This window comes from Fragaria vesca, linkage group LG1 (assembly GCF_000184155.1).
Source record: "Fragaria vesca subsp. vesca linkage group LG1, FraVesHawaii_1.0, whole genome shotgun sequence".
Classification (NCBI taxonomy): Eukaryota; Viridiplantae; Streptophyta; class Magnoliopsida; order Rosales; family Rosaceae; genus Fragaria; species Fragaria vesca.
The window spans coordinates 7,077,543-7,094,229 of NC_020491.1; the positions used below are offsets into that span (position 1 = coordinate 7,077,543).

General features: G+C 39.3%; 2 protein-coding genes across 2 annotated transcripts; both read right to left on the reverse strand.

The window, feature by feature from the left end:
* Positions 1-1,744: 1,744 nt before the first annotated feature.
* Positions 1,745-9,120, reverse strand: LOC101294113 (RRP12-like protein-like). Its single transcript, XM_004288952.1, has 18 exons — positions 8,593-9,120; positions 7,848-8,367; positions 7,466-7,726; positions 7,253-7,344; positions 6,934-7,143; positions 6,456-6,860; positions 5,892-6,031; positions 5,676-5,769; positions 5,511-5,567; positions 5,040-5,174; positions 4,843-4,914; positions 4,257-4,370; positions 3,941-4,102; positions 3,671-3,799; positions 3,446-3,547; positions 3,277-3,359; positions 2,609-2,755; positions 1,745-2,489 (listed from the first exon to the last, which is right to left on the reverse strand). The coding sequence occupies exons 1-18, from the start codon at positions 9,118-9,120 to the stop codon at positions 1,910-1,912; spliced, it is 3,831 nt and encodes a 1,276-aa protein (XP_004289000.1). The 3' UTR covers positions 1,745-1,909.
* A 1,129-nt stretch (positions 9,121-10,249) lies between these two features.
* On the reverse strand, positions 10,250-11,164 carry LOC101304702 (21 kDa protein-like). The gene has a single exon (XM_004287616.1). It carries the CDS (start codon positions 11,074-11,076, stop codon positions 10,483-10,485), a length of 594 nt encoding a protein of 197 aa, XP_004287664.1. The 5' UTR covers positions 11,077-11,164; the 3' UTR covers positions 10,250-10,482.
* Positions 11,165-16,687: the final 5,523 nt, after the last annotated feature.

Below are 16,687 nucleotides of genomic sequence, written 5' to 3' on the forward strand. Positions count from 1 at the left end.
AAAATTGAGGAAAAGAACTGTCTTAGATCATTAGTTTTGCATTGTAGCATAGAGGTTGCCCCCATTTTTCCGAACTTTATGCGTCAGTTGAATGGTTTTGGTCATGCTTATTGCCTCAAAATGCATTCCGACTGCGACCATCTTGCCGGCGAATGTTCTTCTGGCCAGAGAAAACACTTTCTTCGTCAACGAAAGTTCATTAGCTATGACCTCAAAGAGAACACTTTGTGACAAAGTTTTGCAAATACAGGGGTTAACTTTGATGTTAACTTGGTGTTAACTGCGTGATGAAGTAGAGAGTTTTTTGTGCACGGCATGTAAATGGTTTCATGGTTATTGTTTGTGGCGACAGATGTCGAAGTATATCGTCTGAAGCTGGAAGTGGGGAAACTGAAGAACAGAGATTGCATACCTCCAAAGCCGCATGAGCCTCCGCGTCTGGAGTTAGAGATGATCCATGTTCTTATTCGCCCCACTTTACCTACTATTCCCTACGTTGTTGCACATACTTCTGACTTGTGCAGAGAGACATGTGAGGGATGGAGGGATCAAATTAGGGCTGCTGTTGAATATAAAGGCTTTTGATTGGCCTAAACCCTTCTGGAATCCTTGTATCTTAATTCCCATGGAAATCCAAGAGGAGCTCAGGATGTGCTATATATAACATGTTTGATATATGCATGTTTCTCCGTTTTGATGCTAAGAAAGTTTGCATGGGATTATATAACGATGGCGATGACGACTTTAAATGGCTAATATATACGGTTCCAGCGTGCCATATGCATCGTGTGCTGTTTCGAGTCTCCAATGAGAATGACGGTGATGGCAAGATGCCAGTTCTCTCCGTAATTGTGGAAGCTTTATAATATGATTTCGGCGTGGATCGTTGCTTATCTCATGCTTTTGCATTAGCCGTGCCACCATATTCTACAGTGGAGCACCTTGCGTTACCACCACCACCTCCACCAGCTTTCGAACCCCGCTAACTCGTGTGAAAGGCGAAAGCCTGAGCCACAAAGATAGTTACTAGAGCGCAGTTAGTGTAATTCAATCCATCTGCCACACACGGTACCCTCTTCATATATTGTGTGTGGTTGCTCATGAGTAGACCTCATGTATTGAAATGTTTTAAACCTTTAATTTTCCTTTCTCTTTAATTTGCTTTCTATCAGTTTGCTCTTGTTCTTCATATATTATGTGACTTATCAACATGGTTTATGCCTTTGTGGGATTGTTGAAGATGGTTACTAACATCATGAAACTTCAGCTTGTTAGGAACTTGAAACAAAATTGCAGCCAAACTCATTAGCCAACGTATGTACTTCTCTGTTAGTTACTTCGAATGATAAATCTGATCAAGAGCCTCATTGGTCTTGCGACGTCTTCGTGTTGTATAACTTTCATTTCAAACATGTCATTGCCGCTGATGTACATGTTCAATTGATATGTAATATGATATAGTGTTGTTTCAGAGACCACATATTCTTGTTCACAATAAAATTTCGGCATTCCCTAGTAGAGACTAGAGACAGGAGAACAAAGTAACAATCAAATAGACCCTCTTGCCTATGCATGTTCATCTGGCAAGTCTCATGTGCCAAATGCTTGAAGCACACAAACGATTATGTTTTAGTAAACGCACATGTCCCCCCTACAGGAACTTGTTGTCCATTTTGTCAAGTCCGGGTAAAAGCATTGGGGTTCAGGAAAGGAAGTTGCGTAATAAAAGAGCAAAGTGAGCCTTGAACAAATCCGTAAAATTGCTTGATTATAGGCTATAGCATGACCCTCATAAAGCATCGGATTTTATACTTTCCAAACTTGCAATAATAATAGTAATAATTTACCTGTGGTCTCATCAGCAATACATTCAAAACAAAGAAAACTGGGGCACACTGCGTGCTTCAAATTACTTGCCTTTTCTCTTGCTGCCTTTCTTCTGAACCCTTTTAAACTTCAAGCCTTTACTGGTTAGTATACTTGAAGCACTCTTCCCTTCAAGCTTCTTTGTCATCCTAACCACACTCGATATCCCTTTTCTGGCAGCAGCCCTGTGCTCTGGTCTGCGGCTCATCATCTTGCGATCAAGTGGCCAATATGCATATGGTTCAAGCTTGTCCTTCTTTTTCAAATCCCCACCAGCTTTCTTGCTGGCATACTCATTGCCAGTTGCAGCCCATCCAGATTCTGATGTCTTCCTTCGCTTTTGTATTTTCTTTGTATTCACAGACAAGTGACTCCCTGCTTCGCTCCTTGCATCTGAATCGGGATGAGATGACTTTTCGTTGTACGAGTTTGATTCTTCATGAATTATAAGACGACCATCGGGGTCTATCTCTGGCCCTTCATCAGACTCCATTTTACGTTTCAAATTCTCTGATGATCGAAGGGCGGACCTTGTTCTTCGCCGATCAAGCAAGTCAAGAGGCTCGTCTTCTAGTTGATCAAGTAAGTGGTCGGGCAAGTTCTTATTTGTTCTACTCTTGGCCCTGGTCATATTGAAAACAATTTGTGTCGGTGAATTTAATAAACAGAAAGCCAACTGAACCAAACTGAATATTTAATGTGGATCAAATATTTTGTCCAGTCATGAATACGAAAAACTAACCGTGATGAAGATGCTTTGGATTTGAGGTGTGAAGCCTTGCCACGCCGGCCAGTGACCGTTTGGGTATCCATATAATCTGAATTACTATCATCAGTTTCTTCATCACCGAAATCAGAAAATACTTTTGAATGGTTCCATCTGCTTAGCCTGAAAGAAAAGAAAAGAAAAGAAGTTACAGAAAATAGGGAAGACGAATTGATAGAACTACATTGAATTTACAAGGATATGACCAACATAACCATAGAATTCTCACATGCTTAAGTTTCAAACATAGTAAAAAGTGATATGATATATTTTATATGGTTTTGATGTCGTTGTCTATTGCAAGAGAAGTACTAAAGAGCATATGCATGTTGGAATTATGGACGAAACTACCCCTTCAAAAGGCTAAACTTTATTGCTGTACAGATTTCATAAAAACTGATAACTCATGGACCCATCAGGCACAAAGGGGCAAGTATATTGCACACTGCTTATGCAAATGTCACCAGGATCCAAACAGGCAGGAACAAAACTTCAACATTGACAAAGAAGCATGAAGACCTTACGTAAAGCATAAAATCTTATGTAGAGCATTATGGAAGCTTCATTTGCAGACAAGAATGTAGGTAGACGTGTAAGTAAGAACAGATGCTATGTTGTTCATATGCACATAATAATTCTTATACCTGGCTGTAGTTGCTTTGGATGCATGAGATTTAGCTTCCTCAGATCTAGAAGTCTGTTGTTTCTTATCCTTTCGTTCCTTAATCTGTGCTCAACAAGAGATAAAGATCAGCAATGAGTAGTGAAAACCCTTGGCTATTCTAATACTTGCACAGAATCTATCGCAACAACCTTCCGAATGTTGGTAAGTAGTTTCATGTGTTCTTGAGGCATGACAGCTTTAACAGCATCCAGCCCACATTTCTTGACAAGCATTTCTAGTAGAAGCTTAATCTGAAAACAGTTCAGGTTTCACCAGTAAGAGATAAGAAACTGACTGTATCAAAAGTGCAGCTGCTTAACAGAAAATGAAGTCGTGTAGGAATAAGATTGCAAACATGCTATTATAGCACTAACCTTGGCTTTGAAATGAGTTTTCGTATCATCTTGCCACTTCAGCAAGGCTTCAACCATGCTTTTCAAGTGCAATTGCAACCCCTCGGCCTGTGATTTGGCTACTAATACCTTCAGCAAACCTAAATTAGCCTGCAATAAGGAAAAAGTTTAGTAAACCGACTGTATTTCATGTAAGATAAAATAGAAAAATATAACAGGATGATATAAAAAAAATAAAAAAATAAAATAAAAATGACCACTAAAAGCTGATATAAAAGAGAAGGAACAGACTTTAATTATTTCTCTGTTCTTCCTTTGGAGGAGCAGAAATGTTGATGGAAGCAAATTGGTAGCAGAAGACACAAGGTCAGAAAACTCATAGGCCAACCTAGCTAACCCTCTCATCGCAGCACTGATTATAACCGGGGTTTCGCCTGCCAGACCTCCAGCCACCTGTGACCATAAGATAAGCTCAGTTAAAGATGATTTTAGCCAATCATAATCAAAGAAAGAAAGAACAATGAACACACTTGTAAATAATAGCAAGGACTTCTGGTCGTTAGACAAATTAGAATAATAATGAGTAACGTGAAACAGTGTCAAGTACCATATTAAAAAATTGATAAAGGTTCTCTTTCTTCCCGCCTTTCTCCTCATCCCCACAAGCATGGCCAATCTGGACAAGGATATCATATGCTTTGTTTCTTGTTTTCTTGTTAGCCTGCATCAAAAGAAATAGCTATCAACAAAATCCTTACAAACCAGAATACTGAAAGGTTCTCATTCTATGTGTGGAAAGCTGGCCAAGAATGGAAGTTTTTCATTAATATTCCTAACATTAACTGACTAACTGCAGACGTAGTGCAGGAAAAAAAAAACATTTCAAAAGGAGCAATCAGCATTCAGAGTTTATTCCTTCAAGCAACAGAGTTGAATTCCTCGTGAAAGATGGAGATCTACAATTAAGATAGTCTGCAATTGTTTGGCATGTTTAAAAACTGTCTACTTTCAGCCTAATATGGTAAAATCAGACAACTCTGAATTGGTCAATCATAAAAGTTGGCATGATTGCAAATTTCACGAGGAATTAAGTTCAGAAATGTAAAGCTCAGATGAATCAAGCAGAAGTACACTGTACAGTGAGAAACATAATGACATATTCACTAAATATTGCTGTTGAAATATGGCCTCACCTCTTTGAGCCCAAGAATTATCTCTGTTAGGAAAGAACTTATGATGTCATGCCACCTCTGCTCTCTCTCGCTCTACCAAAAAAATTCGAGTTTTTACATACTGAATCAATACATATGAACTTGAACGAAAGCTGACTTCTACATAATAGAATAACAACACAGATTCGACACTAAGATGAGTATTTGTTAGAATATACCTTTGAAACATGGACTATTAGGACATACAAGCAGTCAAGTCTATGTCGTCTAGCTGAAAAATGGCATGAAGGCAGCAGTTCCACCATGAGTCTAAGCAAATCCTCGAGCTTCGAAGAGATAAATCCATCAAAGTCCTGACCATATGTACAGCAAAGAGAGCCATAAAAAAATCAGCACATTCCGAAGATGACTTGCTTTCATTAAGAAAAATATATAGCTACTGCAAAAATGGGAAGGATATAGCCCATGACTCCACAATTCCATCTTAATGTTTCTCATCCTTTGTCTTATATGAGAGATGTCTTGGACTATCTCATAATTAACTCAAACCTCCATAGTATACTAGTATACCATATCAATCAGAACAATTCTAATACGGTTCTACATATTCTACGGACCAATGAAGATGATCCATTAACAAATAATACAGATATATAGAATCATGAAATCCACAACTTCCTTTTGCATACCCCAAGAATGATTGACAGAACTTTGTATGCCTTCTTCTGTATCAAACCTTCGTCATCCTGAAGTCAGTAAAACCCTTAGTTAGTTCAACCTTTCCTTTCTCATCAGTTGCAGGAAAAGCTTAAAACCCAAGTAAATGCGCAGATGTGAAGAGAAAGGGTTTGGACCTGTAGTGCAGGCTTTATAGCGTTAAACAGCACATCAACCTCTTCGGCATTTAAACCAGGTAAAAATGAAACTGCTAAGTCAAATAGCAGTGCCCTGAAGTTAAGATGAAAGAATGGATGAAATGTAAGACACGAAACAGAGAAACAATAACTACCATTATGGCCAAGACCTAAGCACTGATTCTGAAAATCATAGGCAAATAGAAAATGACATACCTCTGTCTGGAAGTAGAATCACTAGAACTTCCAGCCGCCCTAGCCTCTTTGGTGACCCTCAAAAGCTTGTGCATATTACTTAGAAACAACCTTGACACAATTGCTTTATCTGATATTGAAGCAAACTCACCAATTGTGGACTGAAAATGGTGAAAGCATAATTATTCTCCATTCCACAAAACAAGATCATGTAAAACTTACATTGGAAATCACTTAAAAGAGGACAGAGAATATCCAAGATAAAAATCTGTTCAATATGATAAAAGTTGTTATAACCTTTACAGCCCTCCCCTAATAAACCCTCTCTTAGATGAACAAGACCGAATGTTATAATCTACTCTAAAACCCAACTTCTCTCGCATATCCTGTACCACTTTTTAATTCACAAGGTGAGTAACTTAAATATATACTATGACTTCTCAAAGGCTATACATCTTAAATATATTTCATTGTGAAATGCATTACAAATTTCTATATATCTACATGCAGTACTTCTCAATGATTCTAAAAAAACTATGAAGATACTGTAATTGTTAGTCGAGTAGGATCTGTCATAATCAGTACCTGTAAACAACCTCCATCATCTTTTGAAGAATTCAAAAAGACGCCTGATAGAACAGTCAGGATCTCGCGCGCGCTTGATTTGAGCACGCTCAAGTTATCTACTCTAACCTGAGGGGTGTAATTAGCCATAGCTCTCTGTTTGGCAGTACCTACTTCACTATCAGACAGATCATTCCCTTCTTCCGCAATTTTCTTATTTTGTTGAACAAGAGTTTGCAAGCTCAAGCATATTATTCCACGAATGTCAGGTTCATCACGAAGAGCGTTGCACAATGGTTGCTTCAGATCATTGAAACTCTCAGCAGTATCAGCAGGGAAGTTGCAAAATGAAGGTAACAGTGACCACAAAGAGTATACGAGTGCGTCTGTACTCCTTGACGAAATGATACGTCCTTGTGACTCAAGCTGCCAAATATAATAAATTAATGATAATTTCCAAATAAAATAATAACAAATTTCATCAGTGAATGATTAATACCTGTCGAGATTTATTCCTTATCACTTCAACCATACCCAAAATTGACTCCGTAAAAAAGCTCAATCGTGCACCAATTGTATACTGCTTTAGTATTGGAAAGAGCCAAACATTCACCTCACCAAGGTCTTCAGCCTCCAAATTAAGAGGCAGAAAGCCTATAAAAGTTTCAGGTCCCATCGCTACAAGAGCTGTTCCGAGGCATTCATACAGCTGTATATAAAATTATTATGTTAGGAAGTCCTTAATTTAAGAATAAACATACCAATTTGTACTAGTAATTTCAAAACGACAAAATACGATTCCTGAAATAGGACAATACCTCTTTTCTGAAAGGGAAATCTTCATCTGGCAGCTTTTCCATTTCTGCCAAGCTCTTCAGTGTCCCCCTCATGAAATAAGAAGAGTATACCCCTGTATGTCACAGCTGTTACGATTCTTATGCAAATTGAAAACTATTTGCCTGGACATTTAGAAGTAACCAAAACTATTAAGTTGGAGCAGGGGGAACAACATTGCATAAAGAAGAGAGTACCTAATTTATCAAACATTGCCGAAACAACTTGAAATGCAAGGTCCAAGACAGGAGTGTAGTGGTAGCCAAGCAAGCTCTCAATGTTAGCACACACTTTTTCAATTACAGTTGGCCCAGACCTCCGTTCATCCATATTTCCATTCGTCACAATCTGGTCGACACCCTGTTTGATCAAGCTTTCATCAATGCAAGCATGAATAAGACTCTTAAATGCATTCGCTGCTGCATGAATGGCCTCTTCATGCTCAGATCCCAATATATCTACAGAACGCATAGAAATACAATTTTCAGTATTCTTAAATTAACAGCAAAGCATAGGCAGCCGTATTTAATGATAAAGGTCATACTTTTGTAACCGGAGTTCGTTAACGGAAAACAATACCTCGTAGTGCACTGAATACAGTAGGGAGTTTAATCACGCACATTTGCCTGTTCAGTGTATAAACCTTTGTCATTCCAATATTGAGCAAACGAGCTGTAAATGTCATGTCATCCACAGACGTCTTATTGTTCGAGACAGAAAGAGATATTGAGCATACTAGATCCAGCAATATCTGAGGAGAAACATCTGGACAATCTTCAAGACAAAGCCTATACAAACCATCCGTTATGCGCCTTGTAACAACAGGGTTTTGCAGTCCCAAGAGAGGTTTAAAGAGCTCTAAGATCTCGTTTTTATTCTTGGTCGACATAAGAGCGAGACACTCCTTAAAAGCATCCAAAAGATATAGAACCTCACGGCTTCCCGTAGGCCCTTCACTAGCAGCTGGTTTTGTCCCACCAGCAAGCAGAATAAACCTTTTGAAGGAATCAGTAATCCCTTGACTTGCCGGGGAGTGCAGCGAAGTCCCTTGAAAACTTTGCAGCACATCGTGTAACCGCAAATGTGATTGCCTTTTCACCTGTTTCAGATTACACCTCCAGTCAATTACCAACTCTACTCTTCAACTCATTACTTGCAAACCTAAGAATTTCGCAATCAAGTGTCTACAATATCGCATTCATCAACTAACATATACAATCATAATCTACATATACTGTGCTATAGCAGCTTAACTAAACAATGCAGTTGATTTCGACAATCCAAATTGTACTGAAAAGGAAAAATAATGTGATCAGGTATTCACCTTGGTGCAGGAATCGGTAGCGAAGCTCAGTAAGAAGCCATAGAGCTGAGAAATGTCTGACCAGTTGTTGTGGTTGACTCGGCTGCCGACGATGAGCAAATGCGCTATACATTTCAACCCGGAGACGACTCCGGCGACGGTCAAAGAGCTGCAATGAAGAGCGCGAACCAGTATTCCATTAACGAGATCGCTCTTCTTCACGAGAATCGCCGGCGAGACTCTCCGGACGGCCATGGAGAGAATCGTGAGGAGAGCGTCGATCATGTGACCGGAGGGCTCCGGCTCCGATAGGATTCGATCGAGAGACGAGCACGCGGCGCCGAAGTAGGCGACCGGTGAAGAAGGGAGGCTCTGGTCCTTGAAGCCCTGGGCCATGCCGCCGATGACGGCGCAGAGGTGCTGGTGGTCCTCGCGCGTGGAGTTGCCGAAGCGCGTGAGGATTGAGGTGCAGATGTCGGCGTCGGAGTCGTCGAAGGCGGCGGTGCTGGTGGGGGTTAGCGGCGGCTCTTCCATTTCAATGGCTTCCATGTTTTGGCGGAAAACTGGGAGTGGCAGAAAAACCCTAGCTGCAACCAATTTTAACAGCAAAGGGTTTTTCGCCAAAAAGACTGAAAGAGTGGAGCCAGGTAAGGTTTTGTAGACGGGTCGAGATATTAGGATTATGGGCCGACCCGAGTCCGTGACCGCGAACAACCATTCTTTATTTCTTGGCCGGACCCAAACACCATCGGTTTTGTTAGGGCCACTTCAATTTTTGATTGACATAGAAAAAAGGAAGTGGAATCCACTCCTCAAATTGTAATCTACACTCAAACTTTTCATTTATTAAGAAGAATAGAGATGATACGAATGCTTGGGAGAATCAAAGGTGAAACCAGGATCCTAAGGGGGGTCCGATTATTTTTTTTGTTCAACAATTAACTTGTTTTGGCTCTAAGGAGAGAATATGCACAAGTTGTAGTATATGAAACATCATTTGATAATATAAGGAAATAAGGAATACAAAAAGAAGGAAATGAACATTTCAATTTTGACATAATTAACACGAAATAACACCAAGAAAATTATTGATAATTTCTTGTTAAATTTTGAAACATATTGGTTTATGGTTAAGTTAGGAGGAGGTTGGGGGGGGGGGTAGTGTTAATGAATTTGAGCTAGAAATCAGCCACCATTGTTAATGAATTTGAGCTACGTACAAATTAGCCATCATTAAGGTAAATAATGAAGCTTAATAAGATAGTTTAGGAATTCAAGAGGGTCTGGACCCTCTCTAGCCTAAATGTACCTCTGCCCCTGGGGAGAATGATAGAATTTTGTTCAAGAATATACAAAACTCAAGTTTCGATAAATGCTCGTTTAACTAGAGCCGAAGAAATTGCAAAAATGATCAGGTAAGCAAAAACGTAAAGGATGGGAGAATTTAAGAGCATATACATTTGCAATATGTAATTTTTGTACTTTCTACTAAAATCGATGCGATCCAAGTTTTAGTTCAAGTTACTTCGCTGCGGCATTTGATTTTTGCGGAAATTTTTTGTCCTAGATTTGGAAACCATTGCATAAGTTTTTGGCATCTTAAAGTTCATAATGTGACACTAATCAGCTTTCGCTTTGAGCTGGTGGTTTAGTTTTCCACCGTTAAATCTTTATATATAGTCACCGGAAAACACTAGTACTTGCAATAGGGGACGTGATGCATATGGAAAACATATCATTTTATGATTAGATCCAGTGATAGTATTATACAACTTGGATAAGACGACAGTATAATACAACTTGAAGAAACACTAACAGTAAATAGTAAGAACTACAATTACTAAAACAAGCACAGTACAAACACCAACGGCTAGGTCTCAAGTAAATCAGGCCACCACCGTCCGTCCATCATCAAGGCTTAGATCTGGGCCGTCCACGGCTCTCGTCTAGCCGGTTGATCATATAGAGCGCGTTACTAGTAACCCTAGCAGCATTAGTGATCTTCCTCTTGACGTCCGCCTTCACCTCGCCGTCGACCTCCTGAAACCCGTCGAGACACGTGTCGTCGTTCGTGAGGGCGGCGCTGACCCACGTCTGGGCGTTGCTCATCTGCCACCGGAACGTCTCCTCATGGAGGTGGTGGAGCTCCTCCAGAGTACGCTTGAGCTCGTCGACGGAGTCCGAGACTTGCTCCACGCAGTCGCCGAGGGCCACGCGCTGACGTTTTGGTTTGGAGGAGGAGGTGTGGGAGAGCTGGGAGAGGAAGGCGGAGACTTTACGGGCGCGTGAGAGGGAGACGGCGACGGCGGCTTGGGCGAGGTCGCGAGGGGTTTGGGCAGGGGAGGTGGAGAGGGTGTGGAGGCAGAGGTTGGGGTAGCTGGCGTGTTGGCATGAAGTACGGACGAGGTGGGAGGTGGTGGAGGTTGGTTTACGTGCGGCGGAGGAGTGTGAGAGGAGGAGGAGGAGGAGGAAGGGGAGGAGGGGGAGGAGGAGAGTGAAACGCATCGTTTTGGGGTGGTGGAGATCTGAGTAAGTGAGGAGGAGTAGAGTGAGTGAGATATTTATGGGGATTAAGTAAAATAAATGAGGGTGGTGCGCCAGAAGAGATGGTGGGTGGTTTTATATAGGGGAGTGTGGCAGTGTGCTGTGGGGAGGAGGCAAACGACTGGATGCCGAGGTGTAATAGTATGTAGATCTGTGGAGATGTTGATATTTTTTTTTTTTGTCATAGTGGAGATGTTGATTGGTGGGTACAAGATACCAGCAAATACTATGCATTCAAACCGGTTTGCATTCGTCCAAACAAAAAAACAAAAAAACCGGTTTGGATTAGTGAATGAAATCACCGGTGGGCAATGTTCAAGCTGCATAGTATGAAAATTATGTCTCATTGTCTAGAGTTTGAGTGTCAATTCCCGTCCATCAGTTTGTAGTTAGCAAATATATATATGGCGTTTAAATCTCAACTTTCATCAGTTTGTAACCAACATGTTCGAGGCATTGAGGGGCCTTTCGATTTGCAGGAGACTAGTCTAGTTTGTTGGCATATCCTCGTGGACATTGGTCCGAATAATGATTATAGTGTGTGTCACTGACTTATTGACGTAACCGCGGTGACTTGTTATAATTAATAAAATGAGCAGTTGATTATGAGATTGTTAACTTTGATCATAACATTTTATTTTGCTTGATGCAATGGTATGAGTGAATGATTGTATTTTTCTAATCATTTTTCGTAAAAATAAATGATATTCGAAGATTAATTTAACGCTTGAACGATTAAATCAGGATTTAGATTGCTTCACATATACAAATAACAGAGTTTGGAAAACACATTTTGTAATTTAGTTTTAGATGATGACTAGTTGATGACTTTTCGGTTTATGGTTTAAAAGACCTATTTTTCGATCACATCTTGATATCTCATCTGTTCAGTTTTTAAGTCTTTATAAGTAGATCAGTCATACAAATTTTCAGCCAAACCGGTGATCGTTAAGGTAACAAACTAGATCAAATTAATGAACGAACCAAATATGTCAAACATGAACCGTTCAAGTTCATAATTGGTAAATCACACTTATGAGTATCTTAACGATTTTCAATATGGCTGAAAATTTGCAAAAAAGATATACTCATAAATATCTATAAACTGAACGGTCAAGATGTAGATATAAGATCGAAAAGTGGGATAAGCCGAAAAATTCTCAACTTAAGAGTCATCATTAGAATGACTCTCATAATTAGTTTCCTTTTTGAAACCTCCTCCTTCCCAATATATCGAAACAAAAACCAATTACTGCATTTTGTACATATATGTTGATGTCGATTGATAGTGGGGGAACATGTGGAATCAGAAACCAATTTTACATTTTACAAGAAATGATAATTTTTTGACCAAAAAAGAAGAAGAAATGATAACTTGAAAGTGGATACAACTCATTCTTTGGCACCCTAAGAGCAAGTTCACCCGTTGGGTTAGATTAAACACAGTGACAACACAGTGACCTGGGCAGCAATTTCCACCCGTCAGAATATGAGATTGCTGCCACGTGGTAGTGACTGTTTTTTTTATTTTAAATTCATCAAACAAGTGTGAGTAATCGTTTTAGATTTGTTTTAGATATAAATAAATAATATTAAAGAGAATTTTAATAAATAGATAAAATTCATTCAAGCACTCAAAAGAAGAAAAAAACAAAAAGAACAAAATGGAAATGCTCTAATGCATAATAAAACAATGCATTTTTCGATGTGGGATGTAAAAAAGGTCATAGATATTTATGAATAATACCCAGACCATTTTCATAAAATTTCAGTAATTTTTGTTAATTTTTCCTAATATTTTCAGTATTTTCTTATTATCTTTTCAAACCCGACGACTATTTCTTCTGAGCCGTCGGATTGCAAAATGAAAGGAAAGCAATGGCCGAGATTTGAAGAATGTTGCGTTTGAAAACCAGTGGTCCACCCATTTGGAGGCAACGTGTGGAGGTAGGGTTGAAGCTGTCGCCAGTACACGACAGAAGATTGAAGTTCACGCGTTTTGTCCGCACGCCAATTGGTCCGTGTACAAAACTTGAGGGAGAGGCGCGTCATGCATCTTCAGACAATGGGGCTGACGTAGGCCACGATGTGGTCCTGGGCTGATGTGGCAAAACTCGCCTAGGTTGATGAAGTTCTCTCACCTGGGTTGAATTACTCTCCAGCAAAGTAACCTGGGTTGAAATATGAGTAAACTCATTTCATGGGTGGATTCAAGTTTTTTTTGGCTGGGTTAGATTGCCTACGTGGCATCTAACCTGGGTTGAATTTTAAATGATGAGTAGACTTGCTCTAAACATGCAAATAGAACAACCGGGCAGTTAGTGTTTTCATATAGTTCTTCCTTGGTTCTTCGTATTAGTGTGACTCATGAATGTGCTTTGCGACTAGGATTGCGAATCTACGATATTATTCATGTTAGATGGTTTGGAACTTCGCCTAAGAGGTTGAAGCTAGCCTTCATCGACTATTGTAGTGTTAGAGCTGTAGCAACACTCAGAGTCTAATATCATCATTTCAAGATGCTATGCATGTTTAGAACTTAGAAGTGTCAGATTCCTTCACCCAAAAAAAAAACTTAGAAGTGCTAGATACATAATAGAATTAAATTCAGTTTACCCCCCTAATCTTTGGTCTCAAAATCAGTTCAGTCCTGCAACTTTTTTTAAAATCAGTTCGCCCCTTCAACTTTCGTAAACACATCAGTTTAGTCCAATTTTTGAATTCCTCTTAAAATATGACGTCACCAAACTGATAAGGCGACCCGTTTTCACCAAACTAAATGGTAAAATATTTTACGAAATGGGTCCTCTTGTTAGTTTGGTGACGTCATATTTTACGAGGAATTCAAAAATTGGATAAAACTGATGTGTTTATGAAAATTGAAGGGGCGAACTGATTTAAAAAAAAGCTATAAGACTGAACTGATTTTGCCACCAAAGATTAGGGGGGTAAACTGAAATTTTTTCTTCATAATATCACAATCATCTGAGGAAATCAGATAGCTTGATCTCCATGTGGTCTTAAGAGACCAGTTATATTTTTGCATTTATGCGCCCCCATATATGGATATCTTAGCAAAGGGTTATATGTTTCTGATTAAAGATCTGAAATTATGGCAAATTGTTGAAGACAATATCAAGGACCCAAAATAAATGCTCCACAAGTTCTAGCAACATCTCAAGCCGCAATATGTCCCCCTCGCAATCCATCTCTAACCAGAAATCAAACACCCATTGATTATCCGATAACGAATTTCTCACAAAACAATGTCGACTGCCGGACCATTTACTTCTCTTGATCTCATGCTTGAACCGATAAATACGGCTTATGTTAAACAACGACAGACGTAGCTAAATAATCGCCATTAAGCTCGGGGTAATTCACTTTAGGCACTGAAGCTTAGGTTAGCTTGGTAGTTGGGGGCCTGAGAATTAATGCGCTGCACCAACTGAACTGATATAGGTAGAGGAGAAGAACTCAAAAGGCATGTCTCTGCATGGCTGGAATATGGAGTGAGAGTTTGATTGGCAAACATTGGGGTCCTCTACAACGATAAGAGAAGCATTTTCATCGAGCCCACATCAAGCTCTGAAACAATGCATGTGAAGATGTGAAATCACACTCTGGAATGGTCTACAATCTATGCATGTATTACCCCACTGTGGTACTAAGTTCAACATATGTGTTCGCAGACTATGGGAATTCCGGAGGGTTTGGGACTAGCTTGTTAAATGGAATCCAACTGTGAAATTAATTGGCGAAAAGATTTGAAAGCATTAGGCTCCAACATTACAGGCGGAATTTGAAATCGGTGTTGGATAAATTGTCACAAAAATATTGAACTAATAGATGCCAGTTGTGTGTGATTTGTGTGACTTGTGTGGAAACGGTTGAGTACGAGCGTTCCCATTTGATGGTACGTGGGTGGAACTGGCCCAATCGGGAAAGGTATAGTCGTATTCTGCTAATCTGCTTTAGGCTTCACAAGAAGAAGCAGAAGCTGGAGCCCCTGCCTTTTAATGCTGAATGCATCATCTCCATGCTTTCATGGAAGCTCAATTATTTGTAACACCATGGAAAACAAAAGCACAGCATGTACATGCTCAAATGATCAATTCCTCATAGCTCATTTTACAAGCAGTAACATTTTTCTGTCAACGATGAACTCGGCCGTGATCAAAGAGATTTAACCAGTTGCAAACTTTCAAGTTTGGACGATGAGAAATATCGTCTACTACAGTGGAATAGAGGCTGATATTAGGGATCTCTTTACAAACAGTTATCTTGTTCACTGATTCTCTCAAATATGGTGTAAGATGCAAGAGAACAATAAGAAAATGGCTTTTTTTTTTTTTTTTGTTGTCATCAAGAGCAATAGAATCCTCTGCTCAAAGGGCCTGCATTTACTCCTGAGAGACTCACAGCTATGATGTGGGAGGTGAGATTTGAGAAGAAGCTGATCCTTTCACTATTCTCATGACTTGACAACGTACTATATGTAGACTTGAGTGACCCCCATATATTTAGCTAAAAATCACATACAAAACAAATCAGAGTACCATGCCAAGTCATTAAATTGTGTCTTATTGAAAGGTCACGTAACTCACGTTGTACTAAATATCACAAGTGGTTTGAAAACTACCCAACATGAGAGCTGGATATCGTACCTGTGTTTCTGTCGGTGTTTATGTGTGTTATTACTCAACAGTGTTTGATGAAATGCCTCACAGAGCAATCAAGTTAATTAGTTCGGACTAGGCGCGCAGATGATACAACTCATACAAGATCCATGTGCGCATCTGAAAATACATTTCAGTATCTTTTACGTACATCAGATTACAGTATCTCACTATATATGTGTAGCAAGAACAAGGGTGGTAATTCCATGAAGGTCAAAGCAACATAATGATACAATATGAGTGTCATATTTTGGGCCGACTAAGTTCGGGCTAATACAATCTCCTCCTTACTTTGGGCTTATAGTTAATTTAGTACTGGCCGTTTGGGTTACACTCTCTGTAGTTTGCTAATACAAAATTCATGAAAATGTTATAATTAACACCATGGCAAATGGAAAAGCGATGGAAGGGTCCAGGATGTTAATGGAAAGCTAATGGCATTTACGCAAAGCCTCAAATAATTGAAATACAACTAGAAACTACAAAAGAGGCACCATTGAGTGACAAAGCCATGTATCCACGAATTTCAGATCTGAAATTTGCGTTGGTGTACCTACTTGTATATTTGTGGTAATTATACACTGACGTCGTACGTGCATTCGTGCATATTGTTGGTTATATATGGCTACAAGAAACAAATCAAACAATATCATGAACAATTTAGGTTTCTTGCCTGATCCGCCTTTGATCATCAATCAGTTTTAGATTTAGTGACCCAAATATCAGTGATAATGAAAAGATCGAAGGATATACGAAAAATAATTTTAAACTTGATGAAACTACCTATAAAATTGATCTTCTATAAATGATCCTCTAAAAATTAAAATTATCGTTTACTAATTAAATTTCAAAAGCAAATGTTCCACAAGAAACTATAGATATATATATATATA

Excerpts from the sequence above, each read along its gene's own strand:
- LOC101294113 (XM_004288952.1), bottom strand. The coding sequence starts at position 9,120 with ATGGAAGCCATTGAAATGGAAGAGCCGCCGCTAACCCCCACCAGCACC. Across the intron at positions 7,727-7,847 it reads TGTATTCAGTGCACTACGAG|ATATATTGGGATCTGAGCAT; the intron begins GTATTGTTTTCC and ends TGCGTTCTGTAG. Across the intron at positions 6,861-6,933 it reads TAAGGAATAAATCTCGACAG|CTTGAGTCACAAGGACGTAT; the intron begins GTATTAATCATT and ends TATATTTGGCAG.
- LOC101304702 (XM_004287616.1), bottom strand. The coding sequence starts at position 11,076 with ATGCGTTTCACTCTCCTCCTCCCCCTCCTCCCCTTCCTCCTCCTCCTC.